Here is a 22,500-nt window from a genome sequence, read left to right on the forward strand (position 1 = left end):
TAAACTATGCTTTCGATTCAACAACTTATTATGAAAAAGACGCATATTGTACAATCCATTTATGGAGAATGTTCATATATTTGTCAGATGATATTAGAAATGAATTATAGTCATGAAACGTATAACTACATGTATACCTATCAACCTACATAAATATTTTATACATATAAATATATATACATACACACAAAATGTGTTCGTATGAGTTTATTTGTGTGTTTGTCTATTTTTGTGTATGCAAATTTGTATTTGTTTCTTCTCTTAATATTCTTCCTAAGTAGAACTAAGGAAAGACAAAACCACAATTAACAAATGACAACATAAACCACACATCACTATAGAATGCACAAGGCTACGATGAAAAGACCAAACTTGAAAATCAAAATCTTGTCATTGAAATACTGAGTAAAAATCATTCAGTGCAGCCGCGAACGTAAAGCCACGGACCGAAGTCGAACAGTGAATGAAGCTTCGAAACCTTCCTATCGTAAACAACAAGAGTCGGAAGCATCTCATTAATTTATGAATTAAATCGTATCTCCTTAATTAGGGATCTCAATAATTAGAATGGATTTTTTTTGTTATTAATCCCATTGTGTAATTAGTCAGAACTTATTTGGTGGATATCAATGAGTTTATCATTTATCTAGTTGAGTGTTCATGTGTAATTCAATTATATATGTATGTGTATATGTATATATATGTTTGTGTGTGTGTGTGCAGAGTACATATGTTTTGAGAGTTTTGACTGTGAATGTACGGTTTGATTTTCCTTTCTAATGTTCAGTGCTGGCTTCAGATAAGTGTCGATATTCTGATACAAGTTATTCTCAGTGAGTGAAGTTTCATATTGTTTTAGGATGGATTAAAATGTTTAAGCTATCGTTATAAAAAGAAGGGTGCTTACTAAATAATTAAAATAATTAAAAAGATTAACAGCTTCTATGCACATTGATAATGATAAAACAATAGTGTATAATTCTATGAAAATCGAATAATCTCCTATTACTAAAAGTATGGTTAGGGGGACTGATGCTTTCCTAGTTCACAGCATTCATATGATTTTTTTTCTGAGCTGTGTGTATCTGATTTACTAATTAATCAGTACGTAAAGGGTGAATAAGTATAGTTGTATTTTAGTTTTGAATTCAGTTATGTCATTATGATTTTCTAAAGAATGTCTGAAGTAAATTTCTTCTATATATAAACAAGCTCTTTATTCATATGATTTTTTTTTCTGAGCTGTGTGTATCTGACTCACTAATTAATCAATGCGTATAGGGTGAATACGTATAGTTGTATTTTAGTTTTGAATTCAGTTATGTCATCATTTTTTCTAGAGAATTAAAGTAAATTTCTTCTCTATATAAACAAGATCTTTATTTCACATATGAGAAAATATAATATAATTCGTTGAATATACATGTATCTGAAATATATTCCTTATTACTTAAGCATACGCTGGGGTAGGGGAAGCGGGCTTGTAGGTGGGCTTGTACTCGGGGTACTGAGCCTCGCCCTCGTAGGTGACCTGAGCTACATAACCGTCGCCGTTGTCCACGTAGTTGACGATCTGCTTGCGGCCGTCGGGGAGGTCGACGGTGTAGGTGCCCTCGGTGTTGTAGCCGTCGCGGGACTCCGAGGCGGCGAAGTTGGCGCCGGAGTAGGTGTCGGCGACACCGTAGTTGTAGTTGTACTTGGGAGGCACCTGAGAAGGTGAAATGTGAATGAGAATTGTTTGTCAGGTATCATTCATTGTGTTTTATGTTTTCATTACATCAAAATTAAAACAATAAGCCCCCATAAAAAAAGAATATATAAACGCTATCAATGATTCTTATAAGTATTCTGATTCTAAAAATACTCACGTCAGCGTATTCGGGCTCGTAGTGTTTTGAGGCGTGGTAGGCGGGTTCAGGGGCGTGGTAGGCGGGTTCGGGGGCGTGGTAGGCGGGTTCGGGGGCGTGGTAGGCGGGTTCGGGGGCGTGGTAGGCGGGTTCGGGGGCGTGGTAGGCGGGTTTGGGGGCGTGGTAGGCGGGTTCAGGGGCGTGGTAAGGTGTAGGGGCGTGGTAGGCAGGTCTAGAAGTGTAGACGGGGGGATGAGGGGCGTGGACTGGGGCCTTGTCGCACAGAGCGACGACAACCACGCAGGCGAGGACGACGACCTGTGGACAGAGGTGCATCCTATTTACTATGATAAAAAAAAAAAAAATATAAAGACCTGGTCTTAACGAGAAAAAATCGTTTCAGGAAACTAAGCACTTTAATTTTGTTGCTCAGAAAGCCATGCTAATAATTGTCAGACATGCAACACAATACACACACACGTTTTTATATATTTTATATATTTTTAAATATATAAATATATATATAAAATATATATTTTTAAATATATGTACATAGACACCAAGTAATAATAATATATATACATATATATACATATAAAATAAAATAATTATATATATTATATATATATATATAATATATATATTATAATATAAAGCTTTTCCCCCCCAAAAATTTCACAATCACTGCTGATCACCCAAAATTTCGCAGTTTCTTCAGAACTCAAAGTACCCTTTCGTGAAGGAGGAGGACTTCGTACCGAGAGACATGATGGGGGGTATAGTGGTGGTGGTTGACGCTCCCTTATATATGCGTTGTCCGTTTGGTGGTGGTGCGTGCGTTGTGTGTGTGTGTGCGTGTGTGCATTTTTGGTTTTGGGGTGTGTGTGTGTTCGAGTCCGCTGTGGGCCCTTTTTCCCTTATAGCCTGAGGGGGGAATTTTCGAGTCCCTGAAATGCATTATTACAAAACGAAAGCTGGACAGAGAAATTTTGTTTGGCGCGACCTTTATATGCTATATTTCGGTTTATCTTTTTTTATGAATTAATGATAATAATAATAATAATAATAATAATAATAATAATAATAATAATAATAAAATTAACACAAAAACACACACATACACAAACAGACACGCATACACATATATACACACTCACACACATATATATACAGGCATATGTATATAGATATATATACATATACATACATATAAACACACGCACACACGCATGTATATATATACACATACATTCGTATTGTATATGCAATATTATAAATAATATAAAATTTAATAATATTATTATATATATATATATATATATATATTTATATTTAAATTACACACGATACATACACACATATATAATATTTATAATATTTTATATATATATATAAAATTATTATTTTTATATATATGCTTTGTGGTGTATACTTTGCATAAGCCATGTATAATATGCATATATATGTAAAAACTTTTACATATACACACACAAAACCCACAATATATATATAATGTAATATATAAAATATATATATATATATTAAAAATTAAATATATATATAAATATATATTATATAATATATATATATATATATTTTAATAATATTATAATATAATAAAAGCATGTACATGTATAACACACACCACAAATATAATATAATACACACAGCCATGTATAATAACACATAAATTTACAACACCCCAACACAATATATCAGTACAGAATACTCTTCTCTCTCTTCTCTCTCTCTCTCTCTCTCTAATATATATTATAATAATATGTTATATATTGTATTTTAAAATAAATATTTTAAAATATATTATTATATATATATTATGTGTTTGTGTGTGTGTGTGTGTGTGTGTGTGTGTGTTGTGTGTGTGTATACACATACACCCAACACGATATGACACATGTAAATGTATGTATAAATGTTATAATATGTACACACACACACACACACACACAACACACACACACACCACACAAAATATATATATATATAATAATATTATTATATATATATCCTCGTCCCATCACCTGTGTTGGCGAACACTTGGCGTCTGTTGACATCAAGTATTTGACGAGTCTTTAACGGGGGTGACCCATGACCCAAAACCCAGGAGAGTAGTTTTTTTCGGTAATTTTGTTGGGTTCTCAATCCACCATCATGTACGATAGACTTTGTACCGATCTAAGTTTGACTACCCCCATTGGAAAACCCGCTCTCGGGGGTTTGTGTGCCTCGCATGGAATGAATATGAGGGGAAGTCAGAATTTTAAAAATATTGGGAGTGGTTTATACATGCGTATATGTGTGTGTGTATACGTACATATATATACTCTGTATATATGTATACACACACACACACACACACACACACACACACACACAATTAATAATATATATATAACCACACACCCCTAGCACAACACACATATATATGTAAAACAACACACATGTCTCATTAGCCGTAGACACTTAATTTACATGCACTTATACACACACTATTCGTATAAGCTTATTCATAAATGTAATCTTATCCCTACTACTCAGTAGGTTGTATCCACTACCAACTCAACTTGCTTTTCGATACAACTTATTATGATGAAAAACATGTATATTTTACAAATTCATTTAAGGAGAATGAACCTATCTCTGTCAGATATTTGTGGATGAATTGTAGTAATGAAAAATAACGAAAAATAAATACTAAACGCAAATATATTATATAAATCATATATTTAGAGCCTGTCATTATTCATGTGCTCTACCATACACATAGGCCTTACTTATACCTAGATGTATACCTACCTATCTGTATAAATAATTTATATATACATATACATATACATACATATATACATACATACACAGACACATACACACACACACGTGTATGTGTATGACAGCATATCTTCTGTCTATAAGTGTGTTATTTTTTAGACAAAACCCAATTAACAACTGACTAAAATCATTTCTATAAGTAAGTCTATTATTAAAACTGACAATAAACCACAAACACTATAGAAGCACAAAGCCCACGATGAAAAAAACCAAACTTGAAAATCAAAATCTTGGTCATGAAACACTGAGTAAAAACATTCAGGGAAACGCGAACGTAAAACCCCGGGCCCAAGTCGAGCAGTGAATGAAGCTCGAAAACCCTTTCCCATCGCAAACAACAAGGGTCGGAAGATCTCATTTAATTTTTGAATTAAAACGCATCTCGTTAATTGGGATTCAATAAATTAGAATGGATTTTTTTTTTGTTATGAATCCCATTGTGTAATTCGACAGATCTTATTTGGTGGATATCAATGAGTTTATCATTTATCTAGTTGAGTGTTCGAGACAGACTTGAAGACATGTGTAGTTCATTTATATATATATATATATATATATATATATATAAAAAAAGGGAAACTACACATGTCTTAAAAGTCTGTTCGAACACTCAACTAGAAAAAATGATAAACTCATTGATATCCCCCAAAAATAAAAATTGTCAAAATTACACAATGGGATTCATAACAAAAAAAAAATCCATTTTAATTTTTGGGGACCCCTTAATTAACGGATGCGTTTAATTCAAAAAATTAATGAGTTTGCTTCGCCCCCTTTGTGTTTCCCGATAGGAATTTTTCAAAACCCTTAATTCACTGCTCGACTTGGGTCCGTGGTTTTACTTTCGCGGATGCATTTTTGGAATTTTGATTTTTAATCAGTGTTAAAATGACCAAGATTTTGTTTTTCAATTTTTGGTCTTTTCATCGTAGGCTTTGTGCATTCTATAGGGGATTGGGGTTTTTATTTTGGGCAGTTTTTAAATTTTGGGGTTTTGTTACAAAATATACCCCATTTTATAGACAGATAGAATGCGGTTTTACAAAAACATACACGTTGTGTGTGTGTTGTGTCTGTGTATGTTTTTGTATAATTTTATGTATAGGTAATGTATAAAAAAATTTTTTTATAAAGATAGGTAGTATACATTAGGTTTTAATAAGGCCTAGGTGTAGGGTTAGAGCCCCGAATAATAAACGGGCCTAAATATATGATTTATTTTAATTTATATTTGCGTTGGGATTTATTTTCTTTAATTTTTCTTTAAACTAAAATTTCTTTCCACAAATATCTGACAGAGAGAGGTTCATTCTCCTTAAAATGAATTTTGTACAATATACATGTTTTAATTCATAATAATTTTGTATGGGAAAAGCAATTTGATTGGTGGGATAAACCTACGAGTAGTAGGGATAAGATTAAATTTATAAATAAGTTTCGAATAGTGGGTGTATAAGTCCCTTTGAAAATTTAATTTTGCCCTACAGGCTAAGGGAGACATGTGTGTTTGTTTTTATCCCTATTATTTTGTGTGTTTTGCTTTATGTGGCTTTTAGTGTGTGTTTAAAATTATATAATATATATGTGTGTTGTGTGTGTGGTGTGCTTGGGGTTGTGTGTGTGTATACATATATACAGAGTATATATATGTACGTATACACACACACATATACGCATGTATAAACCACTCCCAATATTGTATAATGTCTGAATTTAAACCCTGTTTAGCATATCCATGCGGTGCACACCCCAAATCGCCCGGGGAGCGGGTTTTCCTTTATAGGGGGTTTAAGCCCAAACTTAGATACGGTAGCAGGAGAGTCTATCGTAGCATGATGGTGGTTTGAAAACCCATAAACCCAAAGATTACCAAAAATAATTTACTCTCCGGGGTTTTTGGAAATTCAATTGGGTTTCACCCAGTATAAAGACCAGTTAAAACTACTTGATGTCAACATGACGCCAATTTATTTCGCCAAACCCCAGGTGAGGGCACGAGGATAATTATATATTATATATATATATTATATATATAGATATAGTGTGTGGGGGGGTGTGTGTGTGTGTGGTTGTGTGTGGTGTGTGTACATTTATATATAAATATATATAAACCCTATATAATGTGTGCTTTTCTGTGTGTGGGTTATGTGTATAAACACACACCACAAACACACACACCACACACACACACACACACCCCATATACTTTTAATATTATTATATTTTATATATAATTATATATAAATTATAACATATAAAATAACTATATATATATATTTTTATATATATATAGAGAAGGGGGAAAAAGAAAAGCCCGAGGAAAGGGGAGAGAGAGAGCATATGTCGTACGTTTGTATATATATGTGTTTTTTTTTGTGTTTTGAAAAGGGTTATTTTATATATTACAGTCTGTGTGTATTATATATATATGTGTTGTTTTGGGTGTATACATGTACATGCGATATATATATATATATTATATTTTTATTATATTAAATATATATTATTATATATATATATTTATATATATATATATATATTATATATATTTATATATATATATATATATATTACATATAAAATATATTTTTTTGGTGTGTGTGGTGTATAGGTAAATGTATACTTTAATAGGCATATATATACATGTGCGTATATGAAAAATGTATACACACACATACGCATATATATATATATATAAAATTTTAATATATATAATATAAAAATATTATATATTATATGTGTGTATGTGCTGGGGGTGTTTTATAAATATAAAAGGGTATATTTTAAAATATTTATATATTAATATATTTTATATAAAAATATTTTATATATAAAAAATATATATATGCTATCCAGATTTTCGATTTTGTTTGTGTATTTTTAATATACATGCTTTGTGTGGTGGGTTTATATGTATGTATATGTATATATATCTATATACATATGCCTGGTTATATATATTTGTGTGAGTGTGTATATATGTGTATGCGTGTCTGTTTGTGTATGTGTGTGTGTTTTTGTGTTATTTTTTATTTATTATTATTTTTATTATTTTTATTATTTTATTATCTTTAAATTCATAAAAAAAGATAAACCAAAAATATGCATAAAAAGGTCCCCCCCGGGCCAAAAAAAATTTTTTGGGCCAGCTTTCGTTTTGTAATAATGCATTTCAGGGACTCAAAAATTTCCCCCCCTCAGGCTTTTTAAGGAAAAGGCCTACAGCGGAATTTCGAACACAAAACACACCACACACACACACATGCACACACGCAAACACCCCAAAACACACGGGACGCACACACACACACAAACGGACAAAACCCAAAATTAAGGGAAAACGTCAACCCCAGCCACTATCCCTCAGCCCAGTCATGTCCCCTCAAGGTCGAAGTCCTCCTCCTTTAAGAAAAGGGTATTTGAGTTTCTGAAGAAATCTGCGAAATATTTTGGGGAAACCCGCAGGGATTGTGAATGTTGGGGGGGAAAAAGCGGTTATATATAATATATTATAATATATATATATATATATAAAAAAATTTTTAAAAATAAATTATATAATATATTTTTTATATGTATATAATGTATATAATGTTTGGGGTATGTGTGTGTTCCTAATATATATTTTATATATATATATATATATATATATATATATATAATATATATATATATACAAAATATTAAAATATAATTCTATTATATATATTATAATATATTTTTGTGTCTATGTGTACATATATGAAAAAATATTATATTTTAAATATATATCTCTATATATATTTATATATATTAATAAACGTGTGTGGGGTATGTGTGTGTGCATGTTTTGAAAGTGTATAGAATGTCTTGTCTGAAACAACAATATATAATGTCGCTTAGTTTTCCCGAATCGATACTTTTTTCGTTAAGGCAAAAAAAAAGGTCTTTTATTTTTTTTTTTTTTCTTTTATCATAGTAAATAGGATGCACCTCTGTCCACAGGTCGTTTGTCCTCGCCTGCGTGGGTTTTTTCGTCGCCCCTGTGCCCACAAGGACCCCCGGGCCACGCCCCCCCAAACCCCCCCTCTACACTTTAGCCCGCCTCCCCCGCCCCCCACACCTTTTCCCCCGCCCGAAACCCCCCTCCACGCCCCAAAACCCCCTTTCCCACCGCCCCCGAACCCGCCCTACCACGCCCCGAACCCGCCTACCACGCCCCCGAACCCGCCGTACCCACGCCCCTGAACCCGCCTACCACGCCCCAGATCACTACGAGCCCGAATACGCTGACGTGAGTATTTTCGGAATCAGAATACTTTATAAGAATCATTGATAGTTTTTATATATTTTTTTTTTCTTTGTGGGGGGGGGGGGGCTTATTGTTTTAATTTTGATGTAATGAAAACATAAAATACTATGAATAATACCTGACAAACAATTCTCATTCACATTTCACATTCTCAGGTGCCTCCCAAGTACAACTACAACTACGGCGTCGCCGACACCTACTCCGGCGCCAACTTCGCCGCCTCGGAGTCCCGCGACGGCTACAACACCGAGGGCACCTACACCGTCGACCTCCCCGACGGCCGCAAGCAGATCGTCAACTACGTGGACAACGGCGACGGTTATGTAGCTCAGGTCACCTACGAGGGCGAGGCTCAGTACCCCGAGTACAAGCCCACCTACAAGCCCGCTTTCCCCTACCCCAGCGTATGCTTAAGTAAAAAGGAATATATTTCAGTACATGTATTTTCAACGAATTATATTATTTTTTTCCCCTTTTATGTGAAATAAAGATTTTTTGTTTATATGAGAAAAAATTATTTTAATTCTCTAGAAAAAATGATGACAAAAACTGATTAAAAAACTAAAATAAAAACTATACGATTCCCCCTATCCCCTTTGTTTAAATTAGTGAGTCAGATACACAAGCTCAAAAAAAAAATGTAGAATAAAGAGTTGTTTATATATAGAAAAAATTTTTACTTCAGACATTTTTTAGAAAATCATAATGAATAACTGAATTAAAAACTAAAATACAAATACTTATTCCCTTTACGTACGGATTAATTATTTAAATCAGTTTACACACAGCTCAAAAAAAAAATCATATGAATGCTGTGAACTAGGAAAGCACCCAGTCCCTTAACCATACTTTTAGTAAAGGAGATTATTCGTTTTTCTTTAAAAATTTATGCACTATTTTTTTAAATTTTTATCAATGTGCATAGAAGCTTTTAATTTTTTTTAATTATTTTAATTATTTAGTAAGCCCCCTTTTTTTTATAACGAAGCTTAAACATTTTAATCCATCCAAAAAACAATAGGGAAACTTCACTCACTGAAAAAATTTAAACTTGTATCAAAATATCGACACTTATCTGAAGCCAGCACTGAACATTAAAAAAGGGAAAATCAAACAGCACATTCACAGTTCAAAACTCTCAAAACATATGTACTCTGTATACACACACACAAACATATATAACATAAAACCCCCTAATATAAAATTTAAATTACCCCATAAAACACTAAACTAGAAAAATGTTTAAACTCAGATACCACCAAAAAAAGTTCTAAATAATTACATAAGGGGTTTAAATAACAAAAAAAAACCATTTAATTTTTGAAAATCCAAATTTAAGGAGATACGTTTTAAATTCATAAATTTGAGTTTGTTTCCCGACTCTTGTTGAATTTACGATAGGAAGGTTTGAAGCTCATTCACTGTTTCGACTTGGGGCCTTTGGCTTTACGTTCGCGGCTGCACTGAATGATTTTTACTCGGGTTTTTCAAATGCCCCAAAAATTTTGATTTTCAAGTTTGGCCCCTTTTCAGTGGGCCTTGTGCATTCTATAGGATTGTGGTTTATGTTTTTCATTTGTTTTTTTGGTTTTTTTCTTTCCTTATTTCTATTTGGGAAGAATATTAAGAGAAGAAAAAAATACAAATTTGCATACAAAAAATAGCCCAAACACAAAAATAAATCATACGAACACTTTTTTGTGTGTAGGTATATATATTATATGTAAAAAAAATTTTTATGGGGTTTGAAGGATCCCTTTTAGTTATAGTTTTAAATATAATTCATTTCTAAATATCATCTGCCCAAATATATGAACATTCCCCAAAAGGGATTTGTACAATATGCTTTCTTTTTCTTCATAATAATTTGTTGAATCAAAAGAGCAATTTGGTTTTCGTGGGGACACAACCTATGAGTAGTGGGGTTGAATTATGTTTATAAATTTAAGATTATACAAAATTAATCCCATATAAATTAATGTGTCTACGGTAATTGAGTCATGCGTTTTGTGTGGTGTGTTTTGGGGGTGTGTGTGCTTTTTTTGTGTGCATAGATACATTTTTAGTATATATTTTTTTCATTTATTTATTTTTTATGTAATGTTAAGGTTTTTTAATGTGTGTGTATTAAAGAGAAAATATATACGAATTATACGAATAGTATGCATAAAAAAATTAATTGCCCTTAAGGGCTAATTGAGTCTGCGTGTGTGTGTTTGTGTGTGGGTTTTTGGGGTGTGTTTTTGGGGTGTTGTGCAAAAGATACATATATGTAATATTTATTTTTATTTATTTATATGTATGTATATATGTTTATATATGGGGTGTTGTATATACAGAGAAAATATGTGAAAGGGTTATGTAGTATGTGTATTATTATATATGTACATATACAGAGGAGAGAAAATATAGATATACACGCACAGACAAAACCCCTCCAATACTGATAAGGTTTGCCCCCAACCCAGCATAGGAAAATAAAGCACGACGCACACAAAGTCGCCCAAAGGCGCGGGGATTTTCATATAGTAGGAGGAAAACCTAGATACGGAAAGCAGGAGAGTTTTATCTTTGGGAAATTTGAGGGTGGACTGGGGGAAACTATAAAAAAGATTACCTAAATAAAAAATCTCCTTGGGGTTGTATCATGGATCACCAGTATAAAGACTCAATTTACTTGATGTCAAATGAGGGCCAAGTAGTTCTTTCAAACATCGCGTTGGTGATGGTAGAATTTTAAAAGGGATATAATATATATATATTTTAGGGTGGTGTTTTGGTGGGGGGGGAAAATATAATTTATTTTAAAAAAATATATAAAATTAATATATATTATAAAATAATATATATATAGGATGCATAAAATATGCAGTGTTTGTGGGGTATGTGTAGTACAATATATATAATACAATACAGAGAGAGCATAGTTTACTTTTGTGTGTGTATGTATATGGTTTTGTGCTAAATGTGTATGTTTATACTTTACATATCTGAAATAATATACATATATTATATAAAATATATTATAAAATAATATTTATTTTTAATGCATGACATGTATATAAATTATTTTATTTTATATATAATATATATATATATAATATATATATAACATGGGTGTATAGGAAAATTTATTATATATGTATATATATATAATATTATTATATATATATATATATATATAAAATTATATAATATTTTATATGGGATAGGAAAATTTGTATATACATATATATGCTTTTGGTGTTTTTGAGTGCCCTAAAACACAAAAAACATATATAAAATGTATATATAATATATATGTGTGTTTTTTGGTGCGTGTGTTTGATTTTGTTTTGTGTGAGTATGCATGGTTTTGTAATACACATATATGTGTGTATGTATATTATACAATATAGGGGTATATAAAGTTTAATATGTGTATGTTTTAATATTTATATACATAGCGTTTAATATAGGGATATACATACACACAATGTGTGTGTAAAAAATAAAACATATTATACATGTGTATGTATATTTTGCATATAGATACACAGGGGTGGTGTTGTTTTTTGTGTTTTGTGCTAATGTTATTTTATGATACATTAGAAAAAAATTTTTATATGTATATATTACCAAATATAGCATAAAAAAAGGGGTGTGCCAAATAATTTTCCTCCTTACTTTCGTTTTTTAATACTTTTCGGGGGAATTTCCCCCCTCAGGCTAAAAGGGGGGAAAGGCCACGGGGAACCGAACACACACACACACAAAACACGGAAATCGCATATAAAAGGGGGAAAGCTTTTCAACCCCCCCAGCCACTTTTAACCTCAGCATTTCATGTCTTTTAAAAGGTTTACGAAGTCCCCCTCCTACAAACGAAAGGATACTTGAGTTTCTAAAGGGAATCTGCGAAGTTTTTTGGTGACAGCAGTGATTGTGAAAGTTGTGGGGGGGAATAGGTTATGTTATATATATATTATATATATTATATTTTATATATATTATAAAATATATTGTATATTTTATTTGATATATAATATAGGGTGGGGTGTTTTCATATATGTATATATAAAAAATACATAAAACCCCAAATACGTGTGTGGGTATGTGTGCATATAGGTTTTAAAAATACAATATATCGTTTTTTTGTGGGGGGGGTGTGGGGTGTGTGTGGGTTTTTTGTGTCTGCACAAGTGTTTTTCTTAGCTTTGTGCTTGTCTGACCCAAAAATATAGGGAAGGGCACTTATTTTCCTGAACGATACTTGTCTCGTTAAAAACCGGGTTTCTTTGATTTTTTCTTTTTCTTTATCTGGGAAATAGGATGCAACCCCTGTCCCAGGTCGCGTTTCGCCTGCGTGGTTGTCGTCCCCTTTTGTGGACAAGACCCCAGTCAACGCCCCTCACCCTTTCCGGTTACGCCTTACCCTTCTTACCACCCCCCATTTGCCCCCTTTTACCACGCCCCGGGAACCCCCCCAAACCACGCCCCAAATCCCCCCCTCCCCACCCCCCCCAAAACCCGCCCTCCAACCCCCCCGACCCCGGGCCTACCACGCCCCCGAACCCCCCCTCCCACGCCCCCGAACCCGCCTACCATCCCCCAAACCCCGCCTCCCCACGCCCCCGAACCCGCCTATCACGCCCCAAACCCCGCCTCCCACCCCCCCCAAAACACTCCGACCCGAATACGCAAACGGAGTTTTTTCCAAATCAAAATTTATTTTATAAGAATCACTGATTTTTATTTATATAATCACTTGTTTTTTTGTTTTTTTTTTTCCTTTCTTTCTTTGTTTTTTTTTTTTTTTTTTTTTGGGGGGGGGGAGGCTTTTTGGTTTAATTTTGATGTAATGAAAACTTAAAAAACAAGAAAAATCCCTGACAAAAAAATTTCTCATTAACTTTTCCACTTTTCGGGTTAACCCCAAAAGTACAATTTAAACTACGGGCGTCGCCAAACACCAAATTTCCGGCCCCAAAATTCGCCGCCTCGGAGTCCCGCGACGGCTACAACACCGGGGGGCACCTACCCCGTCGACCCCCGACCCCGCAAGCAGACGTCAACTACGTGGAAAAACGGCGAGGGTTATGTACCCTCGGGTTTCCCCTACGGGGCGGGGCCCTGGGTACCCCGAGTACAAGCCCACCTAAAACCCCGTTCCCCCTTACCCCGCGAGGTTTAAGTAAATAGGAATATATTTCAGACACAGGTTATTAACAAAATTATATCAATTTTCTCATATGAAAAATAAAAAACTTTTTTTATATATACGAGAGTTTTAACTTTAATTTTTTAGAAAACCCAGGGAACGACAAATTGAATTAAAAACAAAAAATATAACTATACGTATTCACCTATAGCATTGATTAATTGGAATAGAAAAAAAACACCCCAAAAAAAAAAATCATATGAAAACTATGAACTAGGAAAAGATCAGTCCCCCTAACCATACCTTTTTAGTAATATGAGCTTATTAGATTTTCATAAAAATTTATATAATATTGCTTTATCATTATCAATGTACATAGAAGCTGTTAATCTTTTTTTAATTATTTTCACTTTATAGTAAGCACCCTTCTTTTTATAACGATCCTTTTAATCCATCCTAAAACAATATGAAACTTCTCTCAATGAGAATAAAATTGTATTTTTCCGGTATATTTTTTTTTCCCTTCTATAAAACTTTATCTGAAGCCAGCTTTGAACATAAAAAGGGAAAAAATAAAAACCGTCCACTCACAGAAAAACTCTCAAAAATTTAATGTAAATATACCTGTACCCCAAACCACCCCAACAACATATATTATATATCCCATATTTGCTTTACTTTAATATAAATAATTAAAACCAGTGTCTTGAAATCTGTCTCGACCACCGTCTCGAATAATCTCATTCATATCCACCAGATTAGTTCTGTCTAATTAGACAATGGAATTCATAAAAAAAGAAAATCCATATTAATTATTGAGATGCCTAGTTAATGATATGATTTCTTTAAAAATTAAAAAATTTTCTTCCGTTCTTTTTTTACGATGGAAGGTTTTCGAAGTTTCTTTCCCACTGTTCGATTCGGCCCGGGGGTTTACGTTCCCGCGTTTTGCCCCCTAAATAATTTGATTGTGGTTTTTATTTTGGCAGTTTTTTAATTTGGGTTTTTCCCTGTCCTTATTTCTACTTAGGAAGAATAAAAAGAGGGAACCCAAATACAAATTTGCATACACAAAAAAAATAGCCACATATAGACAGATCGATATACTGATACAATGTAAACAAGCACACAAAAAACTCATACGAAAACACATACACACAGACACATACATATATATGCGTGTGTGTGTGTGTGTGTGTATTTATGTATAAAATATTTATGTAGGCAGATAGGTATACATGTAGGTACACGTAGAGCCTATATGTGTATATATTAACAGACATACATGAAGGGCGATACTGAAAGAGCACATGAATAATGACAGGCTCTAAACATTTTACTTATATATTAGATTTCTGTATGAATATTTTTTTTTTTTTTTTTTTTTTTCATGACTATAATTCTTTTCCAAATTTCATCGGGACAAACATATATAAAAAGATGATTTGGTGGGGGCACAACCTATAAGTAGTAGGGTTAAAATTTAAAATTTGTTTATGAAAAAAGTTTATACAAACCCGGGTTGCATATAATTGAGTGGGGTGTGTGCTTTTACAATATAATTTTATATATATATATATTATTAATATTTATATATAATTAAAATATAATTTATTATTTATATGTAGTATTTGTTTATTTGTGTGGGTTGTATAAAACAAAAATATTATAATGTACGTATGTTGTGTTTTGAAATTATAGTATAGATAGATAGTATGGGAATAAAACGCAGGGGCAAACCTCTCCCAATACGGGAAAAAGGGTTTTGACTTACTCAGCATATGCAAATCCGCGCGACTGCACACAAAAATCGCCTGAGCTCGCGGATTTCCATAAAGTGGTTAAGTCAAACCTAGCCCCGGGTAGAAGGAGAGTTACTTTAAGACATGATGGTGGATTGAAAAACCATAAACCCAAAGTTTAAACCTTTAAAAAAACTCCCTTTTTTGGGGTTTGGATCAGGGGTTACCCAGTTTTAAAAGACTCGGGCCCAACTACTTGATGTAAACATGACCCCAAGCAATTCGAAAACATGGGTGATGGCACAAAATGGGAATGGATAAATAATATAATAAATATATATATATATAATATATATATAAAAATTTATATATATACATAAAAATTAATATGTTTTGTGTGTGTTTTGTTTTTGGTATGTGTGGGGTGTTGTACTATAGGGAAATATATATACAGAATATATAATGTGTGAATCGTGTGTGCGGGTATTTTTAAAAACATACATATTATATATAGAGAGAGAGAGCATAGTCTTTATGAAATATATATATTATTATGTGTGTGTTTGTATATGGGGAAATGTGTTATATATACAGGTCTGTGTTTTATATACAAATATAGCGTGTGGTAAACATGTAAAATTTTATAAAATATATATATATATATATATATATATATATATATATATTGTGTGTTTGGTGGGTGTGTGTGTGGGGTGTGTGTTTTTTTTGTGTGTGGGGATGTAAAGGGTTATCATATATATGTATTATTACATTCCCGATATGAAAATGTTTTCCCAAAACAAATACTTTAAATATATATTTTCCCAAAATATATTATATTAAAATATATATAAAATATTATATAAAATATAGGGATGCATGGTGGGGTTTTTACATATTTTATGTGTTTTGGTTTTGTATTTTATATATATACTTATATGTATATACAGATATCGATATGTATGTGTATATATGTACATACGTATGTGGTGGTTTATATGATGATAGGGTATTATATCTATATACATTCCCTTGTAATATTTTAGTATATATACACATATATATACATATGTGTATGTATATATATGCATATAGACACACACGTGTGAGTGTGTATATATGTGTATGCGTGTCTGTTTGTGTATGTGTGTGTGTTTTTGTGTTATTTTTTATTATTATTATTATTATTATCATTAATTCATAAAAAAGATAAACCGGAATATAGCATATAAAGGTTGCGCCAAACAAAATTTCTCTGTCCAGCTTTCGTTCTGTAATAATGCATTTCAGGGGCTCGAAAATGCCCCCCTCAGGCTATAAGGGAAAGGCCTACAGCGGAACTCGAATACACACACACACACACACACACACACGCATTCCACACACGCACGCACGCACAACACACAAAGGGGGACATGCATATAAAAAAGGGGAAGCGTCAACCCCCCCCCCAAACCAATACCCTCAGCCAGTCATGTCTCTCAAGGTCCCCCCGAAGCCCCCTCCTCCTTCAATAAAAAGGTTTTTTTGAGTTTCGAAGAAATCTTCGAAAATTTTTAGTGATCAGCAGGATTGGAATGTTGGGGAGGGAATAGCGTTTATGTGTGTTATATATTATATATAAATATATATATATATAAAATTATATATATAATAGGTATATGTTAATTTTTTCTATATGTATTTTATATTTGGATGTATATATATGCTTGGTATGTGTGGTTATATAAAAATATATATATATAATAAAATATATATATATAATATGTGTGTGGTGTGTGTGTGTGTGTGTTTTGGTTGGTTGTGTGTGTGTGTCTATGGTAATTATATTAAAAATATATATATAATATATATCTATATTATATATAAAATATATTTATATATATATTACGTGTGGGTAGGTGTGTTTGCATTTTTTGTACAAGTTTTTGCATGTGCTTGTCTGAGAAAAAAATAATGATGTCCATTTTCCTAAACCCAATTTGGGCCCTCATCAGCCCCCGGGTTTTTGATTTTTTCTTTTTTTTTTATCATATTTAAACAGGATGCAACTCTGTCCACGGGGTCGTCGTCCTCCCCTGCGGGGTTGTCGCGCTCTTGCGACGGGCCCCCGGGTTCCAGGGCCCCTCACCCCCCCGTCTACGCCTCTAAACCTTCTTCCCAGGGCCCCTCCCTCCTTCCCACGCCCCTTTGATCCCGCCCCCCACGCCCCAAACCCCCCCTACCCCGCCACAAACCCCCCTACCACGCCCAAAAACCCCCCCTTTACCACGCCCCAAAAGCCCGCTCCCACACCCCCAAACCCGCCCCCCACCCCCCCGAACCCCCTCCCCGCGCCCCAAAACCCCCTACCACCCCCCGAACCCGCCTCTACGCCCCCAAAACCCCCCCTACACGCCCCCAAAACCAGCCTACCACCCCCCCGAACCCGCCTCCCACCCCCCAGAACACTACGAGCCCGAATACGCTAAACGTGAGTATTTCCAAATCAGAATATTTTATAAAGAATCATTGATAGTGTTTATATATATATTTTTTTTTTCTTGGGGGGGGGGGGCCTTATTGTTTTAATTTTCGTGTAATGAAAACATAGAGCACTAGGGAATTTGACAAAAAAAATTCTCATTAAACATTTTTTACCTTCTCAGGTGCCTCCCAAGGGAAAAAACTACAAAATACGGGGTCGCCCACACCTACTCCGGCGCCCAAATTTGCCGCCTCGGAGTCCGCGGGCGGATTTCAACAACCCAGGGGACCCACACCGTCGACCTCCCGACGGCCGCAAGCCCGATCGTCAACTACCCTGGACAACGGCGCGGTTTTGGGGCCCCAGGTCAAACCCACGAGGGGGAGGCCCCCGTAAACCCCGGGACAAGCCCCCCACAAGGCCCCCTTTTCCCCTTTCCCCAAACGAATGCTTAAATAAATAGGGAAAATTTTTTCAGACACATGTATAGCAACGAATTATATTATATTTTCATATGTAAAAAAAAGATCTTGGATTTTTTATATTTCAAGAGATTTACTTTAATTATTTAGAAAATAAAGACGGGAAAAATTTAATTTTCCCCCCCAAAATAAAATATAAATATAAGTATTTTATCCTATACGCATTGATTAATTTGTGAATCGGATAAAAAAAGCCCCAGAAAAAAATTTTAAAGAAAACCCATGAACTAGGAAAAAATCAGTCCCCCTTTAAAAATACCTTTTAGTAATATTGAGTTTTTAGATTTTTATTTAAAATTTTACAATATTGGGTTTCCATTATCAAGTACATAGAAGTGTTAATTTTTTTTTTTTCACTTTTTAGTTTTAAACACCCCCTTTTTTTTAAACGATAGCAAAATCCTTTTTAAACCATCCTAAAAACAAATATGAAACCACTCAATGGAATTTAAATTGTTTTATTTGGTATTCGTTCCCCCATAACAACAACTTATCTGAAGCCAGCGTTGAACACTAGAAAGGAAAATCAAACCGTACACTCACAGTCAAATCACTCAATACATAATGTATATATACTCTGTATACACACACATATATATAAACATATTTTCAAGCATATATCTAAATAAATTACACATGTCTTGAAATCTGTCTCGACCACCGTCCCCGAATAAAAAAAAAATTTTTCCCCCAAATAAATTTTTGTCTAATTAGACAATGGAATTCATAAAAAAAGAAAATCCATTTTAATTATTGAGATGCCCAATTAATGATATGATTTTATTTTATAAAAAAATTTAAAAAGATGCTTTCCCATTTGTTTACGATAGGAAGGTTTTGTTTTGTTCCCCTTTTACTGTTCCCACTTGGGGCCGGTGGCTTTACGTTCGCGGTTGCACTAAATAACTTGATTGTGTGTGTGTGTGTGTATTTATGTATAAAATATTTAAGTAGGCAGATAGGTATACATGTAGATACACGTAGGGCCTATATGTGTATATATTAACAGACAATTTCAAGAAAGGGGGATATTGAAAGGGAAAAAAGAATAATGACGGTTTAAAAAATTTTACTAAAATTTTTAGATTCGGGTTTAGTAAATTTTTTTTTTTTTTTATGACTATAATTATTTCCAAATTCATCCCGACAAATATAATAATAAGTTGAATTTGGGAGGGGGGACAAACCCATAATGTAGGGGTTAGAATTATGTTTTTGAAAAAGATTTACAAAGGGTGCATAAAAGGGTCATGCGTTGTGGTGTTATTACACACACACACACACACACACACACACACATATATATATATATTATATATATGTATGTATGTATATGTTTATATGTGTGTGTCTGTATATACAGAGTTTTTTTATATGACGTAGGGGATGTGTATATGTAATATTTTGTATAGATATTTTAAAACACGCACGGGGAAAGTTGCCAATACTGTATAAGGGTTTGACTACTCAAACAAAATGCCAAATCCGCCCCAGTGCCCCAAAAAAATCGCCCCCCGGGGCGCGGATTTTTATTTAAGGGGGAAAATGGGAAAATTAGATACGGTAGAGGAGAAAATTTCCGTAGACATGATGGTGGATTTAGAACCATCAAAAAAAAGATTACCTAAAAATTTCTACTCTCCTGGTTTGGGTCATGGGGCACCCCGTATAAAGATCAAACACATGATGTAAACCTGACGCCCAAATAGTTTGGCAAACACAGGTGATGGCACGACTGTGAATCGATATATATATAATATATATATATATATTTTATATTAAAAATATATATATATATATTATGGGGTGTGTGTTTTTTTTTTTTTGTGTGTGTATGTATGGTTTTTTTTTTTGTGTTGTGTGTGTTTTGTGTGTTTTAAAAATTATAATATTATGTACAAAACATATTTTACTTTGTGTGCATATTTTTGGTGTGCGTGTATGTGTATATACATTTTTAAATATATAAAAATCTCTTATTATATATATATATATATATATATATATAATATTTTAAAAATAATATTATGTATATTTTTAAAATAGAGAGGGGCATATGTCTGTACGTGTATGTATATTTTGTTTTGTTTTAAATGTTTTATGTGTTTTTTATATACATGTCTATGTGTTTTACTTATAAAATATATATATATATATATAATATTAAAAATTTGTTTGGGTGTGTGGTGTGTGTGTATACATGTACATTGGGATATTATAACACCATATGTGTATATGTAAATGTATATAACCCTAATTTTTGTTTATATATTTCATGTGCGTATATGCAAATGTATAACACACATACGTATATTATATATAATATATATTAAAATATATTAAAATATATATATATATATATATGCAGAAAACGACATTATCTGAAGCCAGCGGGGGAAAATTAAAAAAAAAAAAAAATCCGGGAAACACCAAAACATATATATATATATAAAAATATTTTAATTTTATATATATATATACATAATTTAAAATACATAATAAAGAATACCAAAAAAGTCTTCAAAATTTTGTCTCGAACCCCTCAACTAGATAATGATTAAAACCCTGATATCCACCAAAAAGATTGGGCTAATTTAAAAAATGGGATTCATAAAAAAAAAATCCATTATTTAGATCCCTAATTTTAAAGAGATGCGATTTAATTCATAAATTTAAGACATGCTTCCGACTCTTGTTTTTCGATAGGAAGGGTTTTGGAGCTTTATTCACTGTTCGACTTCGGTCCGTGGCTTTTCGTTTTGCGGTTGCACTAATGATTTTTACTCAGTATTTTAGTGACCAAGATTTTGTTTTCAAGTTTGGGCTTTTTATCGTTTAAACCTTTTGGGATTCTTTTTTGGAGATTATGGGTTTTTGTTGTCATTGTTAATTGTGGTTTTTTCTTTCCTTATTTCTATTTGGGAAAAATAATAAGAGGGGAAACAAATAAAAAATTTTCATAACAAAAATAGACAAACACAAAAATAAACTCATAGAACACATCGGGGTTTTTTGTTTTTGGTATATTTTTTATATGTATAAAATATTTATGTAGGGGTTTATGGGATACCGGTAGTTAAAAAATAGGGCATATATGTGTATAAAAAGGGGCATACATGAAAGGGGGAAATTTAAAAAAGCACATGAATAAAAAGGAAAAGGCTCTAAAAATTTTTTTCTTTATATTAGATTTCTGTATTTGTATTTACTTTTTTTTATTTTTTTTATGACTATTTAATCATTTCCCAAAAAATCATCTGACAAATAATGTCCATTTTTCCATAAATTAATTAAAACAAATGGGTCTTTTTTTCATAATAAGTTGCTGAAACGAAAAACAAGTTGGGGTTGGTGGGGGACAAAATACTGAGTACTAAGGTTTTGAATTAGTTTTTGAATAAGATTATACGCATAGTATGCATATAAATTAATGTGTCTACAGGCTAATTGAGTCATGCGTGGTTTGGGGTTTTGTGTGTGGTTTGTGTATAGGAAACATTTTTGTATTTATTTATTTTTTTATAGGGAAGGGATATGTTTTTTATATGTGTGTGGTTTTATTTTTATATAAGAGTTTTATATATGTAAAAAGTATGTATGTATGTGATTTTGTATATATGTATAATATATATTAAATTTAAAATATATAGAAGAGAGAGAAGAGAGGAGAGAGAGGAAGAG

The 22,500-nt window shown here is 32.7% G+C and overlaps 3 protein-coding genes across 3 annotated transcripts in view; 2 read left to right on the top strand and 1 right to left on the bottom strand.

Annotated features, from left to right (window-relative positions):
- Window positions 1-1,365: 1,365 nt before the first annotated feature.
- LOC119599145 (extensin-like) lies at window positions 1,366-2,183 on the bottom strand. Its single transcript, XM_037948899.1, has 2 exons — window positions 1,869-2,183; window positions 1,366-1,708 (listed from the first exon to the last, which is right to left on the bottom strand). The coding sequence occupies exons 1-2, from the start codon at window positions 2,181-2,183 to the stop codon at window positions 1,451-1,453; spliced, it is 573 nt and encodes a 190-aa protein (XP_037804827.1). The 3' UTR covers window positions 1,366-1,450.
- Window positions 2,184-6,653: 4,470 nt separating this feature from the next.
- On the top strand, window positions 6,654-10,542 carry LOC119599146 (adhesive plaque matrix protein-like). The gene is made up of 5 exons (XM_037948900.1): window positions 6,654-6,683; window positions 8,163-8,167; window positions 8,682-8,970; window positions 9,144-9,392; window positions 10,522-10,542. Exons 1-5 carry the CDS (start codon window positions 6,654-6,656, stop codon window positions 10,540-10,542), a joined length of 594 nt encoding a protein of 197 aa, XP_037804828.1.
- Window positions 10,543-11,635: 1,093 nt separating this feature from the next.
- The window catches only part of LOC119599147, a 15,980-nt gene continuing 5,115 nt past the window's right edge, over window positions 11,636-22,500 (top strand). The window contains exons 1-2 of the mRNA XM_037948901.1: window positions 11,636-11,706; window positions 18,519-18,729. Of these exons, the coding sequence (XP_037804829.1) occupies window positions 11,636-11,706; window positions 18,519-18,729 (282 nt within the window). The remainder of the gene's footprint in view (window positions 11,707-18,518; window positions 18,730-22,500) is intronic.

This window comes from Penaeus monodon, chromosome 42 (assembly GCF_015228065.2).
Source record: "Penaeus monodon isolate SGIC_2016 chromosome 42, NSTDA_Pmon_1, whole genome shotgun sequence".
Taxonomy (NCBI): Eukaryota; Metazoa; Arthropoda; class Malacostraca; order Decapoda; family Penaeidae; genus Penaeus; species Penaeus monodon.